A 23,543-nucleotide genomic window follows, 5' to 3' on the forward strand; every position below is an offset into this window, starting at 1 on the left:
TGGCCGGCTCAAGCCCAGCAGGGCCGGTCTGGATTTTCTTAAGCTTAATCCAGCCCCCTCCTAAAAAATAACACCTCGAGCCTTCTGCAAATCATGATGACTTCTCACTCGGACCGGCTAGATCATTCAAAATTTTGCTTCTTGAAAAGGAAAGGCAAACGGTGGAAACTCCAAATAAGAGTAGGAAGTGATCAAACTAGCTTAAATAAGGGGCTCGAGTTCACCTGAACGGCCAAATCTTTGCTAACCGGTGACTAGAGTAGGGGCAATCTTAATCGAAAATTTCTAGCTTTGACCCAAACTGAAGGAGCCCCGAATTGTAGTAGGTAGGGTTCGTGCTCTAGATTCCCAATTTCGTTTATTCCCAAATCGAAGCTAAGGTTGCAGCTCACTCCAAGTTCTCTTAAAGATCACTCGCCGGTAAAGCCCATATCGTGGATAGGGTGGACTTCATCTCGACCAGCTTCCACTGGGCATTGTCAACGGCCTCATGGTCAGGGAGTCGTCGAGGGTCATGAGGACAAATCGAGTTTGGGTGATGTTGGTGATTGTTGGCCATGGAGGCGAAGAGAGTGGGGGCGGGCAAGGCAAAGAACTCTAGCTTCCATTCGAAACTTCATCAATTTAGGTTAAACAAAACATTTCGGACAAAATTGCCTCTCCTCTGGATATTAGCCAAATCTCGGGTTCCTATCTGAAACTAAATTAGTCACTTTAACCTTTTATTTAAGATAAAATCTATAATGAACTGTCTTTGAATAAGACGGCCCCTCATTTCATGCTTTTTTCTAAGATTTTTCCAAACAGATATGTTGATTAAATGGGCAAGGAGTTTAAAGATTTCTTGAAACTGATCTAAAGGGATGTGGGTCGCAAGTGTCATAGTAATTCGGATCATTGAAAGGAAAAAAGAAAGTCATGAATTTTACTGGAGCCCTGAGACGGTTGAACGAGCAAACACCTTAGCATTTATCAGCAAACAGCCATGTTCCATCACGAAAAAAACATTCGAAAAACTAAATATTAAAAGGAAAGAAAGAAAAGAAGGAAACAAACCGAAACCGAATGAAATTGCTGGAAAGATAGAGATAGGATTCCGGCGCGCCAAAAGGCCCCTCTCCTCCAACTACCAACGCCCATTCATGGCTTCCCCTCTATCCTCATCTCCGTTCTTCTCTCACACTTTCAAACCCTCTCCCAACTTCCTCTCCAATTCTCCAAAGCGAAAGTGGGTCAACACCCATTTCGCGTTTCCGATAATCAATGAGGAGCGCAGCAAAAACGGTGCCCATACGGGCAGTTTCAAGATCTACTGTGGTCCTCCTTACGAGGGTGTACAGGTCGGTTTTGAATTATTTATTTTTCTTCCACGATGGAAACCGCTTGATGGGTTTCGTAATCTCACTGTCTTGGTGGTACATGCTCATCGAGTAGCAAATTCTTCTTCTTGATGGCTCTGTACTTTAATGGACATTGCGAGCTCAATTCGCCAAATTTCGCGTAATGGCCTAATCTGGGAGAGAAATCACCTAAAACGAGCATGTTGATTTTCTTGAATGTGGACGGTGTTATCAATGAGATAAGTACAGTTTTGATATTGTGGATGAAGTGTTTTGAGGAAATGTATGGATTAAAGAAGAGTTGTATCACTGGTTGTAGCTATGACTTTGTTTTCCATTGTAATTTGGGAACGAAGATTACATTTCTTTGGAGCTGCAATTTTGCTCCTGATGATTAAGTCAAGGAAAATAAGCTGCGATCGACCTGTTTTTAGTGAATGCTAGCCATCTTACTGAGTAATGATATAGTTCTTAAGTTGCTGCACAAGATTACGTGCACATTCTTTCTCTTGTAAGTTCCTGCTCTATGGAATGGGGTTTCAGTGATGCAGGGTAAATTGGAGCATAAAGGCTCTCCTTTCAACTTCTTCCTAACAAATCATGGACATGCGGTAAAGAAACTCGAAAGTCTCGTCGCTACAGCCCTTATTTTCGTTCATATCGCTTCTCCAATTACTTCGTTGGGTTGGGATCATTGGTCTATTGCCCCAGCCAATGCTGTTCTCTACTCTCCTGACACCAAAGTTCCCAGAACCGGGGAACTTGCTTTGAGGAGAGCTATCCCTGCGAACACAAATATGAAGGCTATACAGGTCATTAGTCACGGTTCTGTCATTCTTTAGATCCTCTCTCACCAGATAAGTGAAGCCTGTCTTAATTTGCTTATAGGAATCATTGGAGGACATCTCGTACTTACTGAGAATACCACAGAGAAAGCCATACGGAACCATGGAGGGTAATGTCAAGAAAGCTCTTAAGGTACCGGTATTTTTCCTTTTTTATTTGATGCGGTGCACAGTGTAGGAGTCGGGTGTCCAAAGCATTCTCATTGTTGAAAATTATGTTATCGAGAAACACCCATCTCTTCCCAAACCTGGCCTATTTTGTTCAAAAATTTACTAGAGAGTTTCATGAACTATTTGAACTTGGTAATTCTACTATACTGTTCAGGTCTTGTGTGTTTTCTCATTTACCATCAGTTTCTATTACTTTTACTTCTGGATCTTTTCCTTGTGACCTCATATGATAGTCTCTCCAAAACCTAATTTAATGTTCCCCTATTTTAGATAGCAAAGGATGAGAGAGATTCTATTTTGGCCAGTATCCCAGCAGAGCTGAGAGACAAAGGTTCATCGCTGTATGCATCTCTCATTGATGGGAAGGTATGGTAAGGTACTTGAGAATATGTAAGCTCTGTTATTCTTTAACCTGATGTGGATTGCATGAATACCAAAATAGGGAGAGGACATATTGATTCTGGACTCCCCTAAATGATAAACCCAGTGGATTAGCAGAACAGAAAAGAGACTCCTAAATTGTGCCAAATCCTCTCAAAATTCTTTCCTGTCCTCTTTGCTACTACTTTACTACATAACCACTGTCAAAAACCGTTGTGCAATGATAACTCAATCTAGTGTGGATGGTAGAGGAGAGGGCAAACTTTTTATTTCTGGCACCCAAGAAATTCTATATGATCTCAGCCTAGGTACCTGTCAGCAATATCATTACGGTGCTTCATCAAATTTTTCTTGATCGTACTTGGCTGTGCCATTTTTCCTTTACCAGATCTACCCAAATGATCCAAAGTTTCTTCCTTTTCTCAGGGTGGATTGCAGGACCTCCTTCAGGGTATCAATGATAAGGACCCCGATAAAGTATCTGTAGGCCTTGCATCATCATTGGATGCTGTTGCAGAAATTGAACTGTTGCAGGTGGTAGTTACGCTTTATATTGCTAGCTCCTTCTTGCATCTGCAGACTTTCAACTGCACTTCCTTACCCTTCATCTTACAAGATAATATAACAATGGCTAGATTCTGAACTCCTACTTTGCAACAGGCCCCTGGATTGTCCTTTCTTTTGCCAGAGCAATACTTGAAATATCCTAGGTCAGTCCTTTTGAGAAACGGTGAATGACTATTTTGTTTTCTTACAATTTAGATTCTTATTTGAATAAAATACAAACAGATATTATCAAGTAATAGAATTTGCCCATTTCAAGAATACTTGTTGACGGTAATGGCCTTATGGGTGGTAATATAGATCTGGTATGAGAATGACTCATGAGTCATGAAATATGAACAGGTCGGTAGGGAAGTAGCAATGCCTGCCATGATATCTTTTTAAATTGAACTTTTTGGCTGCATTAGGATTTTTTATGCAGTTCTTTTCCTGTCTTAATTGGTATATTAATATAATGGGCAAGATAACATCTTTTCCAAAAATTTTGTTGCAGGTCAATTTCATCGTAACTCGACAATGATACAATGGTCTTTCTACTCAACCTAACTTCATATACTAGTTAGGGTTGCATAATTTCAAGATGACAAATGCATACCATTATCTAGTTCCTATTTCAAGAACGCTCTCTGATGTGAAAACTATCCAATTGACATGCTGTACTTCCTATGTATAACTATCTGCTGTTCTCATTGATATTTATTACTACAATAAACTGCACATCTGAGTTCTACCACTTGTAGACTAACGGGAAGAGCAACTGTTGAACTTACAATCGAGAAAGGGGATGGAACAGCATTTTCACCTGAAGCTGGAGGTGAACCGAGAAAGACCGCCACGATTCAGGTATCCACAGTTCAACATAAATTAGTTGATAGAGTAATGCCCTTTGTGTGTGAACAGAATCTAACATGGAGAAACTGCAATCAAATCGCTTTCACTACTAAAATAATTGAGGATATCTATTTTCTTTTAAGTTGTGATCCCAAAATTCTCAGAGCAGTTTGGACTCTTCCCAATATTCCAAACAAATTAGTGTGAAAAAGTTTGGCGGTTAACATTTTTCATCATGCTATAGAGCTAGAGGAAAACTGAAGAATTCAGGTCACAGATACTATTAATTCTCACTTCTCAGTATGGAAGAATGTTCAGAGCCATCCATCTAAGTGTTCACCATGAACGACAGCATGCTTTGTGATGGTCAGACTGAGACTAACCAAGCAATGTGGGGATACTGGGTCTAGTAGGAAGTCTTTCTGACTATATAAGTACAGACGTAACCACTATCTGAAAGCAATACATAGATATTCAAGAAGGAGGACTGTAAGAAGAATGCATCCGTCGGTTCTTGTGCCCTTGGACTGTCATGTGCTTGGCTAGCCAGCTGTATCACTATTGGGTTGATTTTATGAACCCATGGAATTATCGATTTGCAGAGCCCTGCACATTTATTTTCAGGCGCTAACTAGTGTAGCTAGTGTCAAGTTAGTCCACATGGTATGGCTCTGACTGCTGTACATGAAACGGTTTATGCAGATGGTTATTGATGGATTCTCAGCACCGTTGACTGCAGGAAATTTTGCAAAAATGGTGAGGTACTCGAACTCCTCTTTTAGCCTCTGGAAACAATTGTCTAGTTCAGTTGATGTTTGGCATGCTATGTGTCGATCAGGATGTGGGATACAAATGAGTAAAAGTTCATATATGTACTTTACTTGTTTTAGTGTTCAATCAGTTTTATTTTGTCTCAACATACGGTTGCTTAGTTTTATATGGGATAAATGAAATGAAATATGGTTAAACGAAAAAAAGAAAAAGAAGTGAAGAAAGCAGCATGCCGAAGATGTTTCCTCTCATTTAACGGTGAAAGCATGGTTAAAATTAGCTTGATGGAAAAAAATGCTGCATAGGACAATACTTAAAGTTAGGTGAAGTAAACTGGCATACTGCTAAAATGTGATAGCTCTTTATTCTTGGATTTCCCACCGGAAATAGGGAAAAGAAGAAGTTAGTGGTCAGCCATTTGGGTATTTTATCCATTGTTTCAGCTTTTGAGGCAGAATCCAGACGGCTTATATGAGTTTGCTTTTCCCATGGCCTTCAGTTTGGAGTTTTACAAGTCAACGCTTCTATAATGGCATCGGGATGGCTGATTCAAAATCAATGATATGCACAGAATTCTCATTTGTTATTCATAAGTGCTGAAGTTTGTAATATGTTCAATAAGCCATATTTTTCTTTCCATAGGGAGTATTAGTGTTTCATATTTGCGATCAAACTCTCGACAGTAAGCACCAACATCCTGTTGGAACATTCACAATTGCATCAAAATCTGTAGGTAATTGATGGAGCATATGATGGGGCGAAGCTCAGTTGTGCCAACCAAGCTGTCCTCACAGATAGTGGCATTGATAAGAGCACTGGCTTTAGAATTCCTTTAGAGATAATGCCATCTGGGCAATTTGAACCATTGTACAGGACAACATTAAGTATACAGGTAATAACATCTCTTCTTCCTCCTTATTTTAAGTCTGTTAAAACTGACAAGAATATTTCTTGGTGGTATTGAAGGATGGTGAGTTGCCAGTTCTTCCCATGTCTGTTTACGGGGCGGTAGCAATGGCGCACAGCGCTGACTCTGATGAATACTCTTCGCCTTCCCAGTTTTTCTTCTATTTGTATGATAAAAGAAATGTGAGTAGAGTTGAGCTATATTCAATTGGAACTCAATGATTATAAAATGATTAGGTGTCCTTATGTGTTCACATTTTGGTGGTGTAGTCGGGCCTTGGAGGTATATCTTTTGACGAAGGGCAATTTTCTGTTTTCGGGTAGGTATTTAATCCTTTGAGCTTTTTCCTTGTAATGCAGACCTGAAGATTTTTAATTTGGACAAACATTTATATCCTTGTCTAACAAGGCTCTCTGTTTGGCAGCTACGCAACTACAGGGAGAGATATCCTTTCACAGATTAAAACAGGAGACGTTATTCGATCTGCAAAGCTAGTGGAAGGCCAAGATCGCCTCGTAGTCCCTAGTGAAAGCTAACCTGCTTGTTTTTTTAACCAAGGAATGGAATTGTTCACATACGAGGATTCATACCTTTGCCCTGTTTTATATCAGATGTCTTGTTGGAACCCTTTTGGCTGTAAAATGCAAGAAGTCATTGTTTGTCGTGTTAGCCATCATGCTTTGGGGCAATTGCTTTGATCGAATTTTGTCGTAATTCTAGAACAGTCTCCATTCATCTAGATTTCATTATCACTCTTCATTGTATAAGTTGTGGCCATCTCACAACCTCATATTTTCAAAGTTTCAGATCTCATGTTACGAAAAACCAGTTATGAAAAAGAATATTCCGTGCTCATCCTAAATTTTGCTATTCGCTGGATGTAATCCACCTACAAGAAGACAAGTCTTCTTGAGCTGACCTCTCCTTTGAATTCTTAGTACCTGGAAGAAAGCAACGTGGATGTAGTTACAGATCACATATTTTTTGGAAAAGTTTAGGGTTTTCTCTGTTGAACTTGTACAAGATAGAACAGAACACATCCACAGTTTGGCTCTTTGTGGTGATTAGATAGTGACATGAAGCAGGTCGAGCTTCAGCTGAAACCGGAAGAGAGATGATACCCAAGTCTTCCAATGCCCTCTAAACAAATGATCCATGTGTGCCCAATCTAGCCTCAGAAATTTGAATGGCTAACATAAAAAAAAGAAGGGGGGAAAAATAGCAGAAAATCCGCAGGATGAGGAGATTTTTGGGATGCAATCTTTCTCGCCCACATAAATTTGTGGGAGCAAATTTCTTTTCATGTGGGTCTACATATGACAAGGGACCTTGTGGGGGACGATGGAGATGTCAGGCTCTCATTGGTTTGAATCTTGGATTTTGCAAGCCATGGTTGGTTCTTCCTCTCAAGTTGGAGAAGAATCTCTCTGTGCAGCATCACTGCCCCACCAAAATTATAAGTCGGTCAATCTTAATTGTTTCTGAATTTCCTGGTTCCACCCCATCATGGTAATCGGCTAAATTACATAGGATCAGGTTCCAGTTCTTTTTTTATTGTTCTGCTCATTGTCTGAATCTCAGAATCTACTCATCTGCTGAGGTGGACATCGTCGACCACGTAGCAGAAAGCTGCTCTGCATCCCAGCCTAACTCCAGCTCCATACACCAGCACCTCAAAACCCAATCACCCTTCAAATCAAAACTTTGACTTTCCTTGATTTCACCAAGTCAACTCATCCCATGGCTCATCTCATCAGGAGCCATCGCAAAGCACTTTAGACCTGCCCACAGTAAAACCAAACCCACTGCATGCAAAAAAAAAAATTTGACCACATATATAATCCCACCCTATCTCCTTCTCCAGAACTTGGAGAAAATCGCAGAACTGAGTCGAGAATTTACTTCCAACTCGGGTCTCTCTCTATCTCCCAAACTCAGAGATCCGCCATCATCCATGGCGTCCATCTCCCCGCGAAGCCTCCTCCCTCTCCCGAAAATGGGCCCGAACCCACTTCACCCTCCGTCTCTTTCCCCCGCCAAGCTCGCAAAGCTCCCGCCTTTCCCGCGGAACAGGCCGAGGCTCGGCGGATTGAGGCTCGTCGCCAACTCGGTCGTCGAGGAGCTCGACGTCATCCCGGTGCAGAGCGGGGACAGCACGGACCAGCAGGAGGGCTTGTCGGTGAGCCTGGAGAGGGCAGGGGAGGCGGCCGAGCTGGTGAGTCAGGTGGGTGGGTTCGCGACGAGCGAAGGGCAGTTCCCGTTCGATGGGTTCTCTTCGGCGTCTTCGGGCGCTTCGTCGTCTTCGAGCGGAGTTGAGAAGGACGGAAGCGAAGGGATGGCGAGGTTGATCGATCGGAGTATCAATGGGATGATCGTGTTGGCCGCCGGTACTTATGCCATCACCAAGTTGCTCACGATTGACAGCGATTATTGGCATGTGAGTGGATTCGCATTTGTTCGTCATTCTTTTTGTTATGTAATTTGGGTGATTAATTGCCGTGAATTTGAGTTAAATTTGAATCTTTCTGCCAGTTATAGGATAGACGGAAGGATGCAGAGCAATTTTTTGGTTCTGTGAATGATTTTAGTGCATTTCTTGTTGAGGTATCGTTGATTTGCGGATTGAGTTGTTTGGTAGAGCTATCTTTTATGGGGGTTCTGTGAATGATGTTAACTCATTGTTATGATCATGATTTTGTAAGAATTGTCTGAGCCGAAAAGCATGGAATTGGAAATTGACTTTGATGTGGAAGCATACGAGTAAATGGAGCCTCGAACAGAAGAACTCCTAGTATGATGTTAATGTAAAAATTGCAGGATCATTGCCGATTCATCTAAAACTTAAGCTGGGAATTGGTAGCATCCTTAACATGTGGTTTGAATGGATTTGTGCTCTATATAAAAATATTGTTGAGTAGTGCTCTATGTAGAAATTGGTTGCCCTCAAGTTGACACTTGATGAGGATAAAAGAAATGACAGCCAAACTGGAGTTATCTGGATGATGAGAAGTCTATGGTTTCATGATATAGCTTTATCAAGCGCCTTTCTTCGTCATAGCTTGATCCAGTGTGAGGCATGTGAAATTAGTGATCAGTTGTCTTTTCATTTAATTCTTTAAAGGTGCTTGGAAAAATCTCTCTTTTCTTGACCTTTGTGCATTGCCTACTAAATACCGAGAGAGGATCTCAGATTTGAGAACGAATCTCATTTATCACTATGTTGGGTTATAATTGTCTGTTCATGCAACTTATCATGATGATGCGTCTTGTTGAATTGCTTTTGGTGTGCTTCTAGGGATGGACTATTTATGAGATAGTGCGGTATGCACCTCTACACAACTGGAGTGCTTATGAGGAAGCTCTTAAGACAAACCCTGTTTTAGCCAAGATGGTTATTAGTGGAGTGGTATACTCCGTTGGGGACTGGATTGCACAGGTTTGTTGCCATCAGACAAACTTGAGAGTTTCAAGCTTAAGATACCGGGCTTCATTCTACAATTGCTGACTTGTAACTTTTGCAGTGCTTTGAAGGAAAACCACTCTTTGAGTTTGATAGAACACGGATGTTCAGATCGGGCCTTGTTGGATTCACACTTCATGGGTCTCTTTCTCACTATTACTATGAATTCTGCGAGGTAATTGAAATTTTCCCATTTTACGTTAAAAGAGTATTTCTTTCCACCGTTGTGTGAGCTCCACTTTTTTTTTTTTTTTAACAGGAGCTTTTTCCTTTCCAAGACTGGTGGGTGGTACCTGTCAAAGTAGCGTTTGATCAAACAGTGTGGGCAGCGATTTGGAACAGCATATACTACACTGCTTTGGGTTTCTTACGTCTAGAATCCCCAATCAACATATTTACTGAGCTGAAAGCAACTTTCTGGCCTATGTTAACAGTGAGTAATCCTATCCTTGGTTGTTTGTTCTTTTTTCCTCAAGTTGGTGGCACAGTTGTAGAAAGATGAATCTGATCCAACCTACTCTCATTCTGCTGAGAGGAGTTGAACACTTGAGATAATGAATCTTTTAATTTGTTGAAGCTACTGTCTTGTTCATCTAGTGAACTCATCAAAAATCCAAATAAGCGGTTGAAGTTTGAGAAAAGGAAAACAGAGACATTTTCCTATTCCTTAATCTTATGAGAAAAGCTTGCCTGCTTACAGTTTTTTTTTCTCATTAGCAATCTGGGCTATAATTGAATTTCCTTGACTGAGACCTGCAGCTGTTGTGCCTTGCCCAGTATGCTTACTTGTTTCATGCCTTTTCTCCACAGGCTGGGTGGAAGCTTTGGCCATTTGCTCATCTGATTACCTACGGTGTGGTCCCAGTGGAACAAAGGCTTCTTTGGGTGGACTGTGTTGAGCTCATATGGGTGACAATCCTCTCAACGTGAGTTTTAATTATATAGACTCTGACTCGATTAAGGCTGGATCATCATAGTCCTGTGATAAGAATTATTTAGTTTGTAAATTACGTCCTGCATAGGGTGTAGTGTTGGAAGTAGCGCTCTATTTTATAGCTTAAAAACGTGGGTCTGATAGGGAGACATGCCTATAGCACGTAGTGAATCGTAGGGTTGGTTTGTTTGAAGTAAAACTATTTCCAAGAAATTGTTTTCTAACTTTTTGGTTTTTGGATAACGGAAAACTAATCAGTCTAAGGAAAACGTTTTCTATGGACTCAAAACAACAAGTTTAGATTGGGGGAAAACAACTTCCCATTTTGGCAAAAAGGAAATCAATTTTCTTAAACCACCAAATGAATGAAAAGTAACCATATTCCTTGAATTTGATTTTCATGGAAAAGATTTTCATTTATCATGAAGTTTTTAGTGAAACAAATATCACCGTAAGTTTGGTTTGAAGAGTGTCCATCTGCATTGCCAATTTGCTCGAATGGTCATTATTTAACTGGTACTTGTTCTTGAAGTGGTGACTCCGATGAATTTTGATTGCTCAGTTGTGACGCTTTAGCAGACTTGTCGAGACTTTACAGCCTAGGTCATTGCCCTATTTGCTGCTTATATGTTACCCCAGTTCTATACCAATCTTTGTTGGTCTCTCTCTCTCTGTAGCTATTCAAACGAAAAATCAGAAGCAAGAATCGCTGAGGTTCCAGCTGAAGCCAATCCCGGCGCACAGTCGCTAAATCCTCCCGAGGTAAAAAGAATCACCATGGTGCATTTGTTTTAGTGGACAGGAAAAGGCCATCTCACACTCTGGAAAATTTCCTCGTTTACAGGAGCGATAGGTGTTGTAACAAGCAGAAACAGTAGTCTTGAGGACGCATCTATTTTTCGAACTTGGCCACAGTGGGAGAGAGAGGAATCTACCTTAGCAATGGAACGCACTCGTCGACAGAGCAATGGAAATGCGGGTCTAGAGTTATCAGATTATCGATGATGTACATGGGTGTCAGAGATCTTAAGTATATAGTTCCTATACCACCATCCTCCTTTCTTATGCTCGTGTATAAAATTTATCATTACGTAATTATCTCTAACTTCACATTGCATTATTCTTACATAGAGAGAAAAAGGAAATAAATAGAAACCCATCCCGATGAGTATTGTAGGAATTTCTGCTTGCAGAGCCACATTTTTCTCTCTGTGTCTCTGGTTTTTCTTACCCCATCTGCTTGTCCTACCACATAACTGCACGAATGTGCAGATTATCAGTAAATATTCAATCGAGCGCTTTCGACACAAAGATCTTGCAATGGATCAAGTGGTTGTGATGTGGTCGTATTCAAGTGTCCGACAGGAACAGGAATTTGTCATCAGAGCGAGTCTGTGCAATCACATGTGCTTCTATGGGCCACTTATGTATTTGTGGCAACGTACCCACTGTAGCATGTTCATCGTTTCTTTTGCAGGCGCTGCCTTTTAGATTTCTATCTTATTTTGAGGCTTGTGTTGGGGTAACTAGCCTGTGTTACTAAAGGCTTTTCCATCTGAACGAAGTAAAGAAAACCGACCATTGGCTGACTATTAAACCTGTCAAAGAGGTGGGTCCGAAAATGGTCTGACCCAGATTGGTCATATTAAAATCTATTTTGATCCATTTCAATACAATACAAATCTAGTTACTCATACTAGATCCAATCCATATCTAACCAATATTATTAAAATGCTTTCATATGAAAAATGAGGTGAGAATGTGATTTATCTTTAATAATTCAACTTATTAAGCATGGATTAAGAAATAGGTTTATGTCTCATTTTAATAGGTCTGGTCGACTTCTAGTGAGGGAGAATTTTTCGCTTGGATGCAAGTCCAATGGATTGGATCAACCATGTCCATTATGGGGATGCCACGTGGGCCATATTCCGTGGGCTCCATAAGATCATCTTGATTGCACTTGGAATCATTCGCTGGTGGTCAGGAATGACTGATTTTCTTTATCAGCCTTTTCGACCTTGGTTTGTAGGAGCGAGTCACTAAAATTGAAATATATAACCACTCGTTTTCAGTAGCCATAAGATGTTCATCTTAGGGCAATCATTTGGTTGACGGATGTTCTTATTACATTCGTAGTCTAGCCTCTAAAGAATGAAAATCACTTGTGTAGCATCCACATTGAGTATTTAAGTATTGTATATGTCATTAGAACCTATTAACTAACATGGGTCCATATGCCGCGATTGGGTGGAGGTGAGGTTGGCATATTGAAAAAAAAAAGATATATGAAGATTTTCTTTTTACACGAGCAAACTGGTCAATTTGACAACTATCCATTATTAGTACTTGAAATGGCTAAAACATAATGAGATTATGTGCTCACCATTCTTACACACTTTTTTTTTACTCGAAAAATTACCAAAATAAGTCATGAATCAATTGTGTGGATACAAATTCAATTATAAACATTTTAATGTAGCCAATTGAATTAATTTGTTAACATAGTCATTTTGATCAATTTTAGTTGGCAATCACTGATATGGATGTTAGACACTGATGTAGAAAAAATTTACATTTTTTTTTTTGAATCTTTCATTTCTTTTTTAATTTCTTTCTTTTTATTTTTGTGGCGCTAACGTGGACAATTTTCTTTTTTATATTATTTTCTATTGGGCAAAGGTGACTCACCCAATATAATTTAGAATATTTTTTAAAGATGCGAAAAAAAAATTGTCCATGTTAATGCTAATTGGAACCATATCACCCAACTAAAGAATCACATTGATAAGGCGTTAAAAGGTTTAAAATTAAATGAATTAAATTAAAAATTTTAAGATCAAATTAATAGATGTACAATAAGAAGTTTGAGGATTTCTTCTCTCTCTCTCTCTCTCTCTCTCTCTCTCTCTCTCGGGCACCCGTTTTTTATGGCGTTTTTCAACCCAAAACTAAATTTATTAAGCAATAATAACATTATAATTTATGAATTTGACTCAATATGCAATATAGCATTTTAATTTTTTTATTGGTTCAATGCGATCCCCAAAAATTTTGCTCAATGTCTAGTATCGTCCATGAATTTTTTATTTATTTAATGTGATCCATTAATTTTTTATACATGTTCAAGCTAGTTTATAGACTATATGAAAGTATCGAATATTATTTTTCCATTAACTCAAGTTCAATGACAACATTGAAAAGTTTTATATGATTCAATGGCTAAATTGAACATGTATGTAAAGTTTAAGAATCACGTTAAACACAATGAAAATTCATAAATGACCTGCATAATGGACTAAAGTTCATAAACTACATTAAATAAATTAAAAGTTCAAAGATCACATTGCACATTGAGTCAAAGTTTGAGAATCATGTATATTATCTTTCCATTTAAAAAAATGCAAATTGTTCAAATCAAAGATCGACTGACTTCCACACCATTAGTTTCAGCCCAATACTTGCCAAAAGAACCATATTGGCAAATTGTCGAAAAAGTTTGAGACTAAATTGGCTAAATTGAAAATTTTAGAACTAAGTTGATATCTGCAAAATAATGTTAGGTTTTTTTTTTTTCTTATTATTATTATTATTATTATTATTATTATTATTATTATTATTATTATTATTATTATTATTATTATTATTATTATTATGTTGATGTTGTAATTAACTCACTTTCAATCCGAATCTTACTTTTGATCTCATTCTTTGTTTCCATTACAACGTTCTCTTTAGGGTTGAGTATAGTTCAAAATTAGAACCGGGAACCTAAAAACTGAAGCAGTTGCGGGTTCCAGGATATGCGGAGTAAGTTTCAAGTTTTAAAAATCGGGGAACTTATTATGATGAATAAGTTCCAGTTCAAAGTGGAACTAATAACCAGGAACTTAGAAAAAGTGTTTATGTTTTTCTTATTTTATTTTTTCGCGTAAATCATGACGAATGATTAGTATGTAATCTAAAACCATTAATTTGAGCTTCCGTTTTCGATAATATCTAAGACTTGGACTTTTATTTTGTTAATATTTTATAATCTTCATGTATTGTAATTAGTGGATTGTAGCAAATGGTAGTCAATAGAAGTGATAATTCACTGCAATTATCCAATTAAAATTACAAGCGGAAATTGAGTAAATCTTTGGACTTGTAATAGAGTAGATTCCAGATTTTAAAATTAGGGAAATTATGCCGAATAGGTAGATTTCAAATTTCAAATGAAATCTAACCTGAACCCTAGAACTGTTGGCCCCTAATTCTCTTTCTCGGCTCTTTGGGCACAAATCTGGCCATTCCTTCCCAAAAGTAAATTTTTTTAAGTCTCATGGTTTATCCCCTAATTGCTTTTGACTTGTAAAGTCCGCAATCCTTTGCCCTTCATAGATTGCGTCACCCTTTACGTCATACGACATTAATTGCCGTATCACGTTGCGCCCGACTGACGAGATTCAAACGTGGGCCTGAGACTTGAATAACGAGATTCTCGAAAAATCCACGATCTCTCCCGATCGAGCCCCTAAGCACTTATTGATCCAAGTTGTCATAATTCCTCGAAATTATTAGGTGTTTAGGTGTTCTTGAGATACTCTCTTCCTCTCACGTGCATGGACGGTGCAAGGGTTAAATCGAATTCTGATGCCGTTCAAAAACGCTATAGCTGAGACTAGGGCTTGATGGTCCATAAGCCGGTCCATGTATAGTTTATAGATTGCATTACTCTTCTTCTGGCTTCAAGAATCATCATGCCTTGCCAACTCTCTTGTACTCTAACCGATCGACAAAAGATTGAAAAAAAAAAGAGAAGGGAAAGAAGGAGAAAAAATCTAACACAGCACACAGCGACTTTATGATGTCAGTTACTACGTCATTAGGGGCATTCTTCGATAAGATCTACTAATTTAGAGTGCCATTTAAGAATCCAATTTCCCTCCCTTTTGTGTATTAACGTAAACAGGATTTACGTCTAGATCTGAACCACTGAAGACGTGCGCGAATTCGATAGCCATCCTCTCGAATCAGCGATCGACAGGGCCGTCTCCTCGAATCAGCGATCGATAGGGCTGTACATCCCGACTCGCGAAAGTCATGTGAGGATCACGACTTTCGACTCCTACACGATAGTTACGTGCAATTCCAGTAGAGTAACCTTGATAGGTTGAATTACGGCCTCGCGATACGTATACAATGGCCATGTCTAGTGTCCTTGAATGGGAATTGTTGAAAACGTAGTGCATTCCTTTTCTATTTTGTGCACGAATAAAGGCCAATTTTTTTTTCTTTTTAAAAATCTTTCGCATTATAAAGGGAAAATTCAGATCTGGGTGGGGGTGGAGTGGCTTGTAGGGTTTGATGGGAAAGCATCCTTTCAAGAGGGAGAGAGATCGAGAAAGATAATGTGGCACATAGCGACGCTATCTACATACCAAAACTAAGTAATTATGATAAGGGAAAACTTGTAAAGTTATTTTGTACTCATGCCCTAGAAAGGGTAATGGGATTTAATTAAAGGGGTCAGATTAGTGTGTGGTGTTAAGATAATGATTCCCTTCTGGTGATGCCCAGATGGACCCCAGCCCTCGGTCAGCAGCACACAAGAGGAAACCCACTTAATTGTATTGAGGCTAACACCACCCCCTCCCCCTCCATCTTGTCAATTCATGCGAAGTGTGCGACATCTACTAGGTCGTGGAATATACTTAACCATGTCTTATCAGAGTCCATGAGCGACAATGACTCCCAAAAATCCAATATCTCCCCGTTTCTATTTTCCTCTTTTCCTCTTTTCGTTTTGAGGATTTTTCTTTTGGGGCGTGATGAGATCGAGGAGAGATGATTCGATAACGTAGCTGAAATCGAGGTTCTCTGCTTCTAGGGCGTGAAGCGGTAGGTGGGATCGAGTTCGTACGTTCTCGTTCAAAGTCTCGGGACCCTTTCGGTTTAAATAATATTTCTGCTGGAATAATGTAGGCTGCTAAATCTGCCAGATGATCATTGCGCTGTTCATCGTTTGGTCAGCGAAGCAGCTCGGTCGTTGAAGACCTAAGGACGTCTGATCTAAGGAGATGCTCAAAAGATCTTCCCAGAATCGCTTTTCCTTTTCACCTTTGGAACGTGCTTCGTGTCTGTTTAGCTTTCTAGTAAAAAGTCAGTTGATCATCCTCCTTTCTAATTGAAAGAAAAATGCAGGGAGGAGTAGGTAGGGTTTAACTTTACATATATGAAACGGGAAGAGAGGAAAAAAATAATGAAAAGAAAGGTTACGGAAACCTTCGATTAGACCTTAGACCTTACAATAGAGACATTGTACGGTATGACATATTCTAAGATCAAATAAGAAAATGGGTATTCGTTCTTCCATGTCAAATCTTGCAGGTTTCATCAGGATGACCGGATGATGAAGATTACTATGGCATAAACACGTCACGCGTGTATTGTATATTGGCCCACAGCATTCACGTTGTGAATAATACTTCTTTTTGTATTCAATCCCACGTTGCTATCAATCCAGGAGTCACATCCAACCATACCGATGATTCTCATCGATAATCATCTTAATTGACATCATTATCAGTCTAATATCCACCTTTTGATATCGAGCCGGGAAAACCTATAGTTCCATATATCCTAGGAGTCAATCGATGTAACTTAGCAGCCTTTGCAATCCTCGAATGAGATTTGATGGTTTGAACATTAGCTGTCGAGATGCGATTAGCTGCTTGTGAGAAGAAATGGAATGCACTCTTAGGTGTTAACTACGCAGCTGCAGCTCTTCGAGGCCCCCCTTGGCTCTTCCCCAAATATCCTTTGCTTGGTCAAACTAAAGTTTCTTTTCAATGATTATAGCAGAAAGAACGTGCGACGTATAAGATAATCATCTCTTGACTTACTAGTTACAAGCGTCTTCTAGGGTTTATTTGAAAGATAACAAAAGGCACCCTTAAATTGTAACATGTCGCTTAGACTCGAGGATGATAAATATCTCGATGATGCCTTTGTCACTTGATAATCTAACAGCACATAAATACGCAAGTAAAATCATGTATAGGGATTTTAAATATAAAGGATCATCCATTGCAATAAACGACGCTCAAATATATTATAGGGCTCTATACAATCATTTCTGGCGGTGCAGTATCCTAGAGCAAAAATACTAATGATTCATCTACTTTATTTTTCTACATGAGGATCAGCTATGTCCTTGTTTCGTATGAATCACCGTCCTATTTGAATTCAATGCCTCTATACACATAGAAGAAACCCTAAAATGTGAAAATATACATTCATGTATATGACCCTAATTGTAATATGCTTCTATTGGCCTCGCCTGAAATTGGAAGCTCCTCTTATACCCTCTTCCTCCTAGAGGAATTTCTCTGGGGGCCACTCACTTAGTCTCTACACATGCACCAATCCATACCTTCACAGTTTTGTCAAACTGTAGCACCATCTTGTTAATGTGGCGAAGAAACTTTCACCTTAACATAGCTATGGTGAAATGCCCACCGTCAAATTCAAGGTATACGCTGGATTAATTAGGCATACCAATTCAGTCCTGGCATGTGGAACTGTGGTCGGAAACCGCCGTCACCGAGAGGCCCATAAGCCGTTTGCTGGTGCAGCGGTGGGGTTTGAGGAATCTGGCCGAGCAGAGACGCGATGGAACTAGTCCCTCCGTTGTTATTCCTCTCGACGCTCCCCGGATCGTTCCTGTCCGCACTGAACTGTCTCTTGACCGACGAAGGGTCGCTTGTCTCGGCGGCGACGTCCTTGTCGTTCCAATAGAGGGAGTGAAGAGTCCGCTTCAGGGGAAGAGGGCTCGAAATGTTGGGCGCTTGGACCATGGCCAATTCTGGCTTTAAGCCCGAGGATGATGCAAGGTGAGACATCACGTTGCCGGGGATGCCGCCGCCGCCGTTAGCCCCCATCATCCCTTCGAAAAGGCTCTGCTCGTGCTCGAACAATACCCCATAACTCGTCGTGGACGGCTTAGAGAGGTGTAGCTTCATGCTGTGAGGGTTCATCGTCAACGAAGGAGGGATGGATTCGAGCATGTCCTCCATCGAGTCGTCCCTCTCGTGGTCCATCGGCCGGTGCACGTTGCTCTTCTTGTAGATTCGGCATAACACCCAGTCATCCAGCTACGGAAAACCAAATTAAATTTCGACACGCTCTCGTTCAGTCGCACGCTCCTTAAATCTCACAATCAAACCAACCAAAGCAAACGAAACGAAGCAGATAGGCTCGATCATTACCCTCAGGGAATTTTTCTTGTTGCCCACGTCACATCCCGGCGGTCTGTTGCTGACTTTGTTCTCGATGAGACGGTACTCGTGCATGATCCAGTTCGTCTTGACGCCCTTCGGGGGTTTCCCACCGTAGAAGACGAGGGCCTTCTTCACGCCGACCTTCTGATGCCCGACCGCAGACAGCACCGGTTTATCGGTCCCCGTGGCCTTCCAGTACCCGGACGTCGCCGCCCTGTTCGGCCTCGCCCCGTTCGGGTACTTCCGGTCCCTCGGGGTGAAGAAGTACCATTCTTGCTCGCCATACGTCGCCTTCGCTGAGAAATGAAGAAAAAGCGAAAGAAGAATAAAAAAGAAAAGAAGAATAAACCCAAGTGAGCGACGATGATCTTTTCCTCTGCTCCGTATAAACTGCAAACATCTTCTGTTCCTTTCTCGTACGTAGAAAGGGGGCTAAAAGAATTCACGAGGCTCAGACTCGATCACCACCGACGGTATATCTCGTCGACATGTAGTCTCTCACGAACAACTGCACTGTCGACGCGGAAGACTGTATCGAACAGCCTCCTCGTTTATGACGAGAAGCCCGTGCTCGGGTCCATCGAAAATATCTTCATAGATTTAATGTCTCGACACCGAACGATTCGACAGTAGAAAAGGAAAGGAAAGGAAAGGAAAAGCAAAAGAAAAGAAAGAAAAGGATATGCTCCCCTCACTGGGTATTTTACCTGGAAGCTCCCAGGGATCGAACTTGTAGATATCGACCTCGGCGATGACGGAAACGGGGAGCGGCGACGAGGCCGCCTTCTTCTTGAGGTAGTGGACGACGAGCTCCTCGTCGGTCGGGTGGAACCGGAACCCCGGCGGCAGGTGGGGCTGCGCCGCCGACCCCGCCGATGAGTCCGTGCTCTCCATGAACGAACCCCCGATAAAGCCCCCTCCCCCCGCTGCTACGAACTCCGATCACCCAAAACCCACTCAGAATTCACGAAGCGAATGATCAACGAGAGAACACACGAGAGAGAGAGAGAGAGAGAGAGAGAGAGGAAATGAGAATGTGAGCGTGAAGGTCTTTGGCTCGGCTCGTCGAATAAATGGGAGGTGAGGAGGATGGCGTGGGGAGGCGCTCGAGCCGAAGGGCGCTGGGGCGGGCTGCGATCCCGTACGCCCCCGCCTACGTGGAGCCCGCTTTGAGGAGGCCAATGGGTGCCCGACACGCCGACACCCCGCTAGATGGTCGGTCAATTCCGCGCGCGGATTTTACGGAAATGGCCCTGCAGCGGCTTTTGCCCAAACCATGCAGCGGCCGACGTGGACGTGGGGCGGCCGGATCAGTGAAACCGAGGCCGCGCGGGTCGCTGACGTCAACCGGGGGCGAGGGCCTCCGGAGGGTCGACACGTGTCCTAGGGAACGGGCGCCAGGGGTCGACACGTGTGGGGGGGGCGAGGGGGTGGGGCCCGCGCGGGGACCAGCGCCCCCGCCCCCGCACAAGGCAACAAGATCAGCAGGATAATAAAGCGGGGCGGGCGGGGGGGAGGGGTGGGGTGGGGCCCGCCGATGTCATGCCTTTGGTGTGCAAAAAGGAAAAGCACCCAAAATGTCAAAGGCGGTAAGCATGTGTTAACGGCTAATATCGATTGGCCGCTTTTCAGTTTCTTTGCCCCTCGGTGTCGCTAATTTTCTCCTCCGAGAATAATGACATTATTTTTCTGTCGAGTTCTTACATGCTTACGTATATTTAATTCGCACATATTATATGCATATCCATATGTAAAATGACCACTTGCGGCTCCAAAATCAAGCGTGACTACACCTTTTTGCATATCTAATAAATATATATCGCCCTTTCATTATTAGGTTCTTGACTAAGACAAAGATGAGCATATGGGCTCGTGATTTTTTTTTGAGGAATCTGTCGTTTAGCTCAAAATTATATTCAGCACTTGTGTTGATTTATGATTTGCCCGATTTTATATTCAATGGAGTTGACGACTGATGATGGGATGATGATGGCTAGAATTAAAGTTATTGAATGACGAAGAAATTAGGGTTTCTATTTGTTTCTTTTTTCCTCTTTAGTCTTACGAAAAAAGGAATGGTAAAGGTCAACAAAAACTTTAAACTATACCCGTTATAATATATTTATCCTAACAAATTTGCTAGGACACTAAAAATCCCAAACTTATATCAATGTAACACATTTACCCGTCATCAAACTTATAAAACTGTTAAGAATTACCTACATGAATGCTTAAAAGTAAACAATATTGATATGGCGCTCACGTGGCTAAAAAATCAGTTAATAGAACTTTGATGGAGAATAAATATGACAAATGTGTAAAAACTTTGGGATTTTTTATGTCATAAGAAAAAGTTTAAGGTAAATGTGTCACAATGAGTATAGTTTAGAGTTGTTAATGTCAAAAAAAAATTCTGGGTATATGTAACACGGTGGATATAGTTTAGATTTTCTGTAACTTTTTCCGAAAAGAAATAGAGTAATATTGCCTAGTTTCTAGAGAACCAGTCTTCCAAGTACATGCATATTTTCTCATAACGCAATAATTTTGAGCTCTAAGATAGGAATGTCAGACAACTCATCTAAAAAAAAATTCTTATGCGTCACTTCTCTTTCAGGGTACATATTCTGTAGCAAATCGAACCATATTTTTTATCCTTTACCCGAAACTCCAATTGATTCAAATGTTCTTGTTTCATGTTTCTTGAGAATTTTTCCCCACCTTTTGTAAACAGAGTTTTAAAACTTTTTTGGGACAATTCTAAATGACCGCCACACACGCACACGCATATATATTTTGTGGACATAAAATGTCATCCTCGGAAAATATTTACAAAAACATTTTAAAAAAAATATGGCATGTTTATTCGATATTTCGATTCAGATAACATCCACAAACCTACACAATCCACCCTACTTTGGTAGGCTTAGTAGCCTGGGAAGTTACTTTCATTAGGAGCTGATATGATTCGAACACAAGACATGCCGCATTTAAATCGGGATTTGATCACTCAACTAGACCTTTTTTAGATTATTAAGTACGCACTCCTCAACAATTTTGCTCGCGTAAAACATGGAATGGGTGGAAATCCATCCTCATAAGTGTTTACATACCACTAATATGGTACCTAGCATGGATGACTGTGTCTTGCATCGTTTTCATTTGCTTTGTTCATAACCATAATGATAAATATGTTTACACATATACATACCCATAATGCTCTCTCTTTAAAAAGAGCAGAAGAAAAAGTCACTTTAAAACCCTAGAAACATCGATATGGCAAAGGAAAGGAAGGGTGCATGCATTTGACATCGAAAGTCGAATACGTTGAATTCTCACGTGCCTGGTCGAGAAATTCTCATTTGGGTGGATTCATGATTTAATAAACGTTGAAATTCCCTCTCGGAGAGTGAATGGAGAATGATATTACTCCAAGTTGCCCTCTTAATTAATTGTCTAATCACCTAATTAACGTTGTGGACCAAAAAGGATTAACCTACAACCTAATCATGGTTAAGAAAAGGGTGATTCTCATCTTCATTATTCCAATCTAGATCACAGTGGTACTTTGTGAGATAGAGTCATCTCATCATCCCATTTCTGAAAAATTTAAATCTCTTCTTTGAATCAACTTAACATCGTGTGTCTCATGGGAGAGATATGACATTTAGAAGACCGGATAACATTCTACTTTTTTTGAAAGAAAGAAGATATTCTAATATTTTTTTGAAGTGAATAAAGTTCTTTAACCATCATACAGAACATTAAGGAGAAAATTACCAAAAAAGTCCTAAATCTATTGTCGAATGTCAATTTAGTCATAAATTTTTCAATTTAATCAATTTAATTTAAAAACTTTTGACGATTTTTCAATACAGCAATTTTGGTCAATATTGTTAGGGAATTGCTAAGCAACAATCCAATTGACGTTGGCACTAACATAGACAATTTTTGCAATTTCTTTAACATTTTCTAATTTTTTCCCTTTCTTTTCTTTTTTTTTTCTTGTTTTCCTATTTCCCTCTGCCAATTGCTAGGGTCTCAATGATGGCCGGTGGAGATTACCAGGCGACGGTTGACGAGGGCTTGGGAATAAAGCTACAAGTTCACATCTTCTAATTTATGTACAAGTTAAGTGACTCGACTTGTGAAGTTAAGATAACATAAAAGTTATTGAGGATTGCAAACTTTAAAAAGGCCTATGGATGAGCATGGTACGATTTTAGAAGAAACTAAAACCTAAATCAAACCCTCGATATATATAGAATATATATTTACTCATTGAACTCAATTCCAAATTGAATATTCGAGATTGTATTCACAGCATCATCAATATAATCATATATTGAATTGATGCATTCATTATATGCAATTAAATTTCTATTCATTTCACGGGACTTTTCACTGATTACGTTCAAATTTATCGCTCCACTTCGATCTGTATAATTACTTCCGTAAAAACTCTATAAAGTGATGTCCAAATCAACGATTTCGAATCAAACCAAGACAATGATGAAAATCCTCCTTTTACCGTTTATGCTCCTATTACCCGCCCTACTCATTGGATCGTGACAAGGGAGAATCTTTTCCCGTCCTCAACACGTGTTGCGATGCCATAAGAAGACGAGTGATATTCGCCCCGCAAGAAAGAGCAATAAAATGTGCAATATAAGGATCATGGACCAAAATCAAATTATTGAAAGTTTAGGAATCGAGCTTAAAAGATTAATAAAGTTGATGATTCAATTGTCAGTTGACGCGGTGGAAATAATTGATGATACGAATTCTAGAAAATAATAAACTCATAAACATGAGTCGCAACTTGCAAGCACATAAACTTGCACAATAATAAAGAAAACTCTCTCAAACTTGTTAATTCATCAAAAGAGGAAAAAGTTGTCCAAAAAATCCTAAACCATTGTATCGATCAATTCAGTCATAAACATTTCAATTGTGTTAATTTAACTCTAAACATTTTAACAATTTGCCAATTTAGTCATTTCGATCAATTTTGATTAGAAATTGCTAATGTGATCATCTGGTCAGTGTTGGCTGGCCTACATGGCGTGGCCAAT

At 40.2% G+C, this 23,543-nt stretch overlaps 3 protein-coding genes across 4 annotated transcripts; 2 read left to right on the forward strand and 1 right to left on the reverse strand.

The window, feature by feature from the left end:
* Positions 1 to 1,049: 1,049 nt before the first annotated feature.
* LOC104448412 (peptidyl-prolyl cis-trans isomerase CYP37, chloroplastic) lies at positions 1,050 to 6,549 on the forward strand. 2 transcript variants are annotated; one of them, XM_010062221.3, is made up of 12 exons: positions 1,050 to 1,340; positions 1,892 to 2,152; positions 2,229 to 2,318; positions 2,627 to 2,722; positions 3,164 to 3,271; positions 3,398 to 3,447; positions 4,042 to 4,144; positions 4,835 to 4,888; positions 5,637 to 5,795; positions 5,870 to 5,992; positions 6,080 to 6,129; positions 6,235 to 6,549. In XM_010062221.3, exons 1-12 carry the CDS (start codon positions 1,143 to 1,145, stop codon positions 6,344 to 6,346), a joined length of 1,404 nt encoding a protein of 467 aa, XP_010060523.2. In that variant the 5' UTR covers positions 1,050 to 1,142; the 3' UTR covers positions 6,347 to 6,549. The 2 variants fall into 2 exon arrangements, with proteins under 2 accessions (XP_010060523.2, XP_010060524.2); XM_010062222.3 differs by having other exon boundaries at positions 1,203 to 1,340; positions 1,884 to 2,152.
* A 1,101-nt stretch (positions 6,550 to 7,650) lies between these two features.
* On the forward strand, positions 7,651 to 11,384 carry LOC104448413. Its single transcript, XM_010062223.3, has 7 exons — positions 7,651 to 8,247; positions 9,106 to 9,246; positions 9,332 to 9,445; positions 9,530 to 9,703; positions 10,081 to 10,196; positions 10,882 to 10,966; positions 11,049 to 11,384. Exons 1-7 carry the CDS (start codon positions 7,765 to 7,767, stop codon positions 11,055 to 11,057), a joined length of 1,122 nt encoding a protein of 373 aa, XP_010060525.2. The 5' UTR covers positions 7,651 to 7,764; the 3' UTR covers positions 11,058 to 11,384.
* Positions 11,385 to 17,230: 5,846 nt separating this feature from the next.
* LOC104448414 (NAC transcription factor 56) lies at positions 17,231 to 19,508 on the reverse strand. The gene is made up of 3 exons (XM_010062225.3): positions 19,176 to 19,508; positions 18,457 to 18,764; positions 17,231 to 18,342 (listed from the first exon to the last, which is right to left on the reverse strand). The coding sequence occupies exons 1-3, from the start codon at positions 19,360 to 19,362 to the stop codon at positions 17,737 to 17,739; spliced, it is 1,101 nt and encodes a 366-aa protein (XP_010060527.2). The 5' UTR covers positions 19,363 to 19,508; the 3' UTR covers positions 17,231 to 17,736.
* Positions 19,509 to 23,543: the final 4,035 nt, after the last annotated feature.

Source organism: Eucalyptus grandis, chromosome 6, assembly GCF_016545825.1.
Source record: "Eucalyptus grandis isolate ANBG69807.140 chromosome 6, ASM1654582v1, whole genome shotgun sequence".
In the NCBI taxonomy this organism is placed as follows: Eukaryota; Viridiplantae; Streptophyta; class Magnoliopsida; order Myrtales; family Myrtaceae; genus Eucalyptus; species Eucalyptus grandis.